Source organism: Nicotiana attenuata, chromosome 6 (genome assembly GCF_001879085.1).
Source record: "Nicotiana attenuata strain UT chromosome 6, NIATTr2, whole genome shotgun sequence".
Lineage (NCBI taxonomy): Eukaryota > Viridiplantae > Streptophyta > Magnoliopsida > Solanales > Solanaceae > Nicotiana > Nicotiana attenuata.
The window spans coordinates 96112776-96120774 of NC_031994.1; the positions used below are offsets into that span (position 1 = coordinate 96112776).

At 36.3% G+C, this 7999-nt stretch overlaps 1 protein-coding gene across 1 annotated transcript; it reads left to right on the forward strand.

The window, feature by feature from the left end:
- Positions 624–7601, forward strand: LOC109227528 (cullin-1-like). The gene is made up of 20 exons (XM_019392724.1): positions 624–781; positions 1512–1673; positions 1796–1895; positions 2295–2480; positions 2613–2660; positions 2750–2953; positions 3045–3122; positions 3486–3575; positions 3681–3761; positions 3872–3931; positions 4309–4338; positions 4430–4516; positions 4606–4755; positions 4848–4903; positions 4980–5100; positions 5199–5360; positions 5469–5612; positions 5695–5913; positions 6013–6180; positions 7224–7601. Exons 2-20 carry the CDS (start codon positions 1537–1539, stop codon positions 7323–7325), a joined length of 2223 nt encoding a protein of 740 aa, XP_019248269.1. The 5' UTR covers positions 624–781; positions 1512–1536; the 3' UTR covers positions 7326–7601.

A 7999-nucleotide genomic window follows, 5' to 3' on the forward strand; every position in this document is an offset into this window, starting at 1 on the left:
ACCTAACATATGACCCTATGATTTGTAAATGTAGGTTACTAATACACAGTATGTGCAGAGTCGTGATGAAGCACACTTACAGGGAACAGAATAGGATAGCATGTAACTAGCGTTTGGCCATAGATCCCAAATTTATTTTGAAAAATCTAATTTGGGTGAAGTTTGGTTTGAAGATGAAAATGTGTTTGGACATACGTTTTCAAAATATATTTTCCAACTTTATTTTGGAAAAACATGTATATAATTCCCAAGTTTTGGGATTTTGGCCCAAAATCAGCTCAATAGCTGATTTTGGGATTTGAAATTTGGGATTTGGCCAAAATATGAGCAAAATTTATGGCCTAACATGAGTTTTGAAAATAAATCCCAAATTTATTTTGGGAAAACTCATGGCCAAACGGGGCCGTAATATGGAAACGATATCTCAAAACATTGCTATGCTTGGGGGTTCTACAATACCCCATGAGTGACATTGATATGTATATTTTGGCTTACTAGTAATATATAAATATCCTCTTTAACCAAAAAAAAAAAAAATTCATACTATATAGGGCCGACTATCTCTCAAGCCCAAATTATTCTAGCCCGAATAAAAAACAACAAATGTACTCAAATTATAAGTAGTCAATTTCTGCCTCAAATTGTCCTCTCTCTCCCTCTATTTCTTTTTCCTCAAAACTCTTTTTCTTTTATTCCAAGCTTGGCTTTGCTCTCCTCTGCCCTAGCTTTGCTCCCCTGCAGCGATCTCCTCGTGTGTTATCTTTCTCTGACGATTCAAACTGTATGTTTCTGTTTTTCTCTCGCTTGCTTTTTTTCCTCCCATCGCCCTCTACGTATTTTCCTTTCAGTCTGTCTCGAATTTTGACTCAAACCCTAACCCTAACTGTTGTCCTATGATTTCACATAAAACACTAAGTTTATTGAATTGTAATTTAATTTTTTTATCTGCTTTCGACATATAATCATTGTCCTTAGTGATTTTTACATGTCAATATTACACGTTCTTTATTTGCTTCCATAATCGCTTGACTTTCTGATGGTATATACTAATTTGTTGTTTAAGCAGAAATTAATTAATATATCCGAAAATCTATGACTATATCTGTAAATATTTGATTTCAGCGAATGCTGCGTATGATTGGTGAAGGGGATATGCGAGCCTATGCAGTATTTGTTTGTTTGTGGGGGTGGTGGGTGAGGGGCTCGGACTCGTTATGATAAAATAAATGTAATACTTGTTGTAATGTCCAGACTAAAACTAGTCAAGTTATGATGTAAACATTCACAACTATTTTGTGCTTGAATCATTGTTGTAATTGCTGGCGAAGCATGTGATCATATTTGTTTTTATTTTGTTTTTCCGGTTAAAAGTTAAATAGTTATAATTTTTAATAGATTATTGCTTGGAGTGGGATTGGCTTTTACAAATTAGTTATATACTGTTGTGTTAATGTGGCATTTTCTTTCTTGATAAACTAATGTGGCATTTTTTTCAACTGCTCAATATGCAGATTGTTGTTACAAGAGTCATCGGAGATGACGATGAACCAGATGAAGACTATTGAGTTGGAGGAAGGATGGGAGTTCATGCAGAAGGGAATCACAAAATTAAAAATAATTTTAGAAGGGAGTCCAGATTCATTTAGTTCTGAAGAGTACATGATGCTCTACACGTATCCATAACATTCTTTGTGCTTAGAGTTACATTTCTTTTTCTAAATCATGTTTTCTGCTTTAAACTTTTCATCCTTTTGGCTGGTATTTCTTTTTGAATTATCCTTAATTTGAAGAATAGCACTATCTATAACATGTGTACACAGAAGCCGCCTCATGATTACTCTCAGCAGCTATATGAGAAATACAAGGAAGCTTTTGAAGAATATATCAATTCTACCGTAAGAACCTTTGGCTATAAGACTTATCTTTACCAAGTTGTGTTGCATGGTTCATTAGGGTTGAAGTATAGTTGATGCTGTAAATGTGCTGGACCATGTTTATTAACTTTATAATGCTCTAAGTGTGTTAAATGTTGCCATGTCAATTTTATCACAAAATTCAGAATTTCTTAAATATATGAATAAAAAAATGTATGTTTGGACTATATTATTGTGGTTATTTATTTAGTGTAACTTGTACTTCATATACCAATACAAACTAACATGTTGAGGTACGTTGATTACTAAACAGTGAAATGGTGCAAATCCATCTAAAATACTTGTTGATTTAGCATCGAGTATTCTCATTGCTCTGCTTTTCCTATTCAAGTTTCTCATCTGATTTTGTATTCTTTTTAGGTTCTCTCTTCTTTGAGAGAGAAGCATGATGAGTTTATGCTGAGGGAGCTTGTAAAAAGATGGGCAAATCATAAACTTATGGTCAGATGGCTTTCACGGTTCTTCCATTATCTTGATCGGTATTTTATTGCTCGAAGGTCACTCCCAGCACTTAATGAAGTTGGTCTGACGTGCTTCCGTGATTTGGTTAGTCTTTATGAATTTTATTTGATATACTGATATTGGGTTGAGTTATCTTCTTTATGTTTCAATTTTTCTGGGATAAATACTCTTCATATCGTTGTACATGATATTTACTTTTGTGATTGTTAATAATAGGTTTATCAGGAGCTGAAAAGTAAAGCAAGAGATGCAGTTATAGCACTGGCAAGTGTCATGCCTTCTTCATTTTACACAATTTTGTATTATACTGTATGCCAGGAATAAGGGTCTCATTGACAGTCCTTTTTTATCAGATTGATCAAGAACGTGAGGGTGAGCAGATTGATAGAGCTTTATTGAAGAATGTGCTTGGTATATTTGTCGAAATTGGAATGGGTGAGATGGAGTACTACGAAAATGACTTTGAAGATGCCATGCTAAAAGATACTGCTGCATATTATTCTCGAAAAGCATCAAACTGGATTGTGGAAGATTCTTGTCCAGATTATATGTTGAAGGCAAAAATCCTATCTGCAATTCCATTTAGTGCATAAGTTGGTTGTGTCCATATCCCAGAATGAACTCTAATACCTGTTATTCCTAAAACAGGCAGAGGAGTGCTTAAAAAAAGAGAAGGATAGAGTGTCTCATTATTTACACTCTAGCAGCGAGGCAAAACTTCTGGAGGTCAGTATTGGAATTTAATGAGGCACTTGAAAATTGAAATATAAGGATTTTTGAGGCATCTTAACAACTGTAGAAAGCCATTTAGAACTTCAAAATAAACAGTTTCAGATTTATGTTAAATTGCAGTAGCTATTTACTTACTCCATGACATTGTTATTTACAGTACTTAAATAAGGTTCAGAAGCCTTATAAAGTTCTCATTTATAAATGCATGATGTCCTCGCCATGATAAACTTTTATATGCTGATTTCCCTTTTACCTGATATTTAGCTGGCTAAGTTTGTTCAGTTTTGAAACGAGTTATGTTAAATGTGCCTCTAGTTGTATCTATTCTCCAAAGTTGAGACTTAACTTGTGCTGCAGAAAGTGCAAAATGAGTTATTGGTTGTATATACCAATCAATTACTTGAAAAGGAGCATTCTGGATGCCGAGCTTTGCTTAGAGACGATAAGGTATTAATTCCTTCCATATTAGGTGTCTGATAGTCAGTATGTGTTTGACATCTTATTTGATTATTTTGTTTTATCCCTTATTCCTGCACTCTCTGTTCATGTCAGGTAGAGGATTTATCTCGAATGTATAGGTTATTCCACAGAATCCCTAAAGGGTTGGAACCAGTTGCAAATATGTTTAAGCAGGTATTGGTCTTCTATGTCTGTTGAGCAATCAAACGGTTTTCATTGAGTTTTTTTGTTTTTTCTTTTCGTTTTTGGGTGTCTAAACACTTCGTGATGTTACATATTTGCAGCATGTCACTGCTGAAGGCATGGTCTTGGTGCAACAGGCCGAAGACTCAGCAAGTAACAAGGTCAGTTGGCTAAATTCATGTTGTGCTTCACTTGTCAATATGGTTTTTGGTCCATTTTTCTTATTTTAATTACTTTCATGCTTCTAGAACTATAAGAGAAAAAGTTTCATCTTAGGTGTGCAGGGAGTCCTATAAGTAGGAAAAACCAAGGGAAGGTGAAGAGGACTATGCTTAAGCAACCCAATCTTTGCGAATAATCAAGTAATCTAGAAAACAAGGAATTTGAGTGGATTTTAAAAAGCATTAGCAGAAATAAAAACATATATGTGAAGTTGCATCCACATGTTGTTCTTATGATTTGCGAGCTATTGATTTTCCTTAGGTAGTAACTCATTATCAGTGCATTTTGAAATACTGATGTTTATGTAATTCTACAGGCTGAAAGTTCCAGTGGTTCACAGGAGCAGGTAAATCCACTTCTCTGAAATTTTACTTAATTTGAATTTTATGTAATAGTACAGAGATGGTTCAACTGTGTTTACCCCTCTTTTTCCTCAGGTATTTGTTAGGAAGGTTATTGAGCTGCATGACAAGTATATGGCATATGTGACCAACTGTTTTGCAAATAACTCTCTCTTTCACAAGGTATATCAAACTGTTGTTGTGGAGTTATGCCTTTTACCTTGAATAATTTGGGATATGATTTCTGATGTCTAAATTTTGAACTTCTATAGGCGCTGAAAGAGGCATTTGAGGTCTTCTGTAACAAAGTTGTTGCTGGCTGTTCTAGTGCAGAGCTCCTTGCTTCTTATTGTGATAATATCCTTAAGAAGGGTGGGAGTGAAAAACTCAGTGATGATGCTATTGAGGAAACATTGGATAAGGTAGCACTAACCAACATCCTGCTTCACTTTCTGGTGGTCTGTCAATCTTTCAGCTATTATTATAGGATCATAACCGTTTATGTTTTATGTAGGTGGTCAAGCTTCTAGCATATATCAGCGACAAAGACCTGTTTGCTGAGTTCTACAGGTTGGAAGCTGCATCTAATTTTTTTTTGGCTGAGTAACTAGTTTCTTGTTACATCTTTGTCTTCATAATTTAATAGGAAGAAGCTTTCTCGTCGATTGCTTTTTGATAAAAGTGCCAATGACGACCATGAAAGGCTTATCTTAACAAAGTTAAAGCAGCAGTGTGGTGGGCAGTTTACCTCAAAGATGGAGGGAATGGTGAGGAGAGTGTATTACTTCTAATTTTTAAACCCCCCCCCCCCCCCGCCCACAGAGAAATATCTTGTTGAAACTTATGGTTTGAAATAACAAAACAGGTGACAGACTTGACGTTAGCGAAGGAAAATCAGAACCACTTTCAGGAATATCTCAGCAACAACTCGGCAGCTAATCCTGGAATAGATTTGACTGTCACAGTTCTTACAACTGGCTTTTGGCCTAGTTATAAATCTTCTGATCTGAGTCTCCCTGTGGAAATGGTGAGATCTGCTTCTCTCGAGATCTATAATAATTCAATTGCTGCTGCTGATTTGATTTTTCCTGGTTTGTTGTTACGTATGATTTACTCTTTGCTGTTGGTACCTCAGGTGAAGTGTGTAGAAGTCTTCAAGGAATTTTATCAGACAAAAACAAAACACAGGAAATTGACTTGGATTTATTCATTGGGCACATGTAATATCAATGGCAAGTTTGAACCAAAAACTATTGAACTGATTGTGGGAACTTACCAGGTGATCAGTTTGTGAAATTGTTCGGCTGCAGCACCCCTGTCAGATACCAAATATTGTTATTGATTAATGTTCTTGTTTTCAGGCTGCTGCTCTATTACTATTTAATGCTTCGGATCGATTGAGTTACTCAGATATCAAAAGTCAGTTAAATTTGGCAGACGATGACTTAGTCAGATTGCTTCAATCCCTGTCATGTGCCAAGTATAAAATTCTGACTAAAGAGCCTACCAGTAGAACTGTTTCGTCAACAGATCATTTTGAATTCAACTCCAAGTTTACTGACAGAATGAGGAGGATTAGGGTATAGATACTGTTTACAGCTACTTATATTTTGCTATGATGCTTCCCCTATATGTGCACCTGGGACATTTTTTCTCAATGACTTATTTGTACCATCCAGATCCCTTTGCCTCCTGTAGATGAAAGGAAAAAAGTGGTCGAGGATGTTGACAAGGACAGACGTTATGCAATTGATGCTTGTATTGTGCGCATAATGAAGAGCCGGAAGGTGCTTCCCCATTCGCAGCTCGTGTCCGAGTGTGTTGAGCAATTGAGCCGCATGTTTAAGGTATGCCACTTCTTCATCTTTTGGATTTCCTCAGGTTAAGTATTCCATTTAGGAAAGCAACATAATTTGGCCTGCCTAAATGGTGACCATGACCTTCAATTTGAAAATGGACGACTGTTGCTCCACATTGGACATTCCATTTTTTCTTTCTTGCTATCTAATTGTGTGTTCCTTAAAGTTTGTATTCATTTTGTTTTTTTAACAAGTTATCGATGTCCTAGGGATCGGTTTGCTGATAGAATATCCCCAACTGCTGTCACTTGTTGTCTGCTCCTAGTTCTGACTATTCAAAAAAAAAAAGATCGGGAAAGAAGCATTAAGTACAATTTACCCTCTTAGTTTTGCATTTATGGTGCATGATTGACTTTTGAAGGTTGCATTATAGTGAGCCTGTTGCTCGACCAGCCATCTAATATAGGCTGCGAGAGTGAAATCTTTCAGTTTCTTTATTAGATTTCCTTCTTTCTGTACCTTTCTTTTCCTGTTATTTTCCGTTTCTTACCTACTAATATGACAGAGGGGCAACAGGAAGATGTTGACTTCTCTGTGACCTGCTATCCTTCTTTTTTTAAAAACTCTTTGAAATCAGGATGTCAAATCAAAAGGGGGTTATTTCAGTCCAAAATGGAAAAGTGAGCATATAATAAACCCCCCCCCCCCCCCCCAAACTCCCCCACAACCCCCAAGTTGTCTGGGAAGGATGTCCGCGAGGGAAATACTGGAAATGTCACTTTTTCCATGACCTCTAGTTTGTTGTATATGTGTATATTTTCTTTAGTGCCGGGCATGTTTGACCGCCTCAAAACTATGAGGTATATAGTAGGATATGTGGAGTGCTGGTAATTCTGTGCTTTGAGGTGTCAAATTTGTAACCCAAGATTGCCAATATCTTATCATATTCTCTTTGCAAGTGTCTTTTCCGTCTCCCAAATAGTTTTATACTGAAATATAGTTATGGGCTCTAGTTGGAGAGAGATGTTTGTGTATTCTAATTGTTGAATTTTCTATTGTGTCTATCCTAAAATTATAAAACTTGTGTGTAGCCTGATTTCAAAGCAATCAAAAAGCGGATTGAAGATCTTATCACACGGGACTACTTGGAAAGGGACAAAGAGAACCCAAACTTGTTCAAGTACTTGGCCTGAAGCAACAAGCTGATACCTGGGTGATATTGAATGCGCTTGGCACTATTGAAGTGTGAGTACAGCTGGGTTTTGATTATTAGCTAAGGACAATAGCAGAGAATTTTTTTGACCTTGCCTGAGTAGGCAACTTGTGCAGTTAGAATATCACCACCTTTTTTCAGAAGTTGGTGGCACTTGAATTCCTTGCAGTATATATTTCAGCCGTGCACTATTATTTCCTGATGTTCCTGATTGTCATGTCTTTTAAATGCAGCATCTTTCTGTAAATTCTATGCTTTGGTGTTTCTAGACGTGCAATACTTTCCCTGGATACTAATAGACCGTTTGGTCAAGCTGCAAAAATCAGCTTATTTCGAGAAGTGCTTTTTTTCAAAAGTGCTTTTCTCAAAAGTACTTTTGGTGAGAAGCAGTTTGTGTTTGGCTAATTAGTTTGAAAAGCACTTCTGAGCAGCAATTAGTGTTTGGCCAAGCTTTAAAAAACTGTTTGTAAGTGTATTTTTTTCAAAAGTGCTTTTGGAGAGAAGCTACTTTTTTCTGTTTCTCCAAAACTGCTTCTGCTTCTCCTCAAAAACCCTTTTTCCTTCCAAAAGCTTGGCCAAACACCTCAATTTTTGGCCAAACAGGCTATAAATGGTTTAATGTGGACATAATATCTTAACCTGTTTGGCCCAAAA

Bases quoted from the DNA above. Each gene is read 5' to 3' on its own strand.
- LOC109227528 (XM_019392724.1), top strand. From the start codon at position 1,537: ATGACGATGAACCAGATGAAGACTATTGAGTTGGAGGAAGGATGGGAG. The intron at 2,661-2,749 runs GCAAGTGTCATG...CTTTTTTATCAG, and splicing joins GAGATGCAGTTATAGCACTG to ATTGATCAAGAACGTGAGGG. The intron at 3,932-4,308 runs GTCAGTTGGCTA...GTAATTCTACAG, and splicing joins AAGACTCAGCAAGTAACAAG to GCTGAAAGTTCCAGTGGTTC.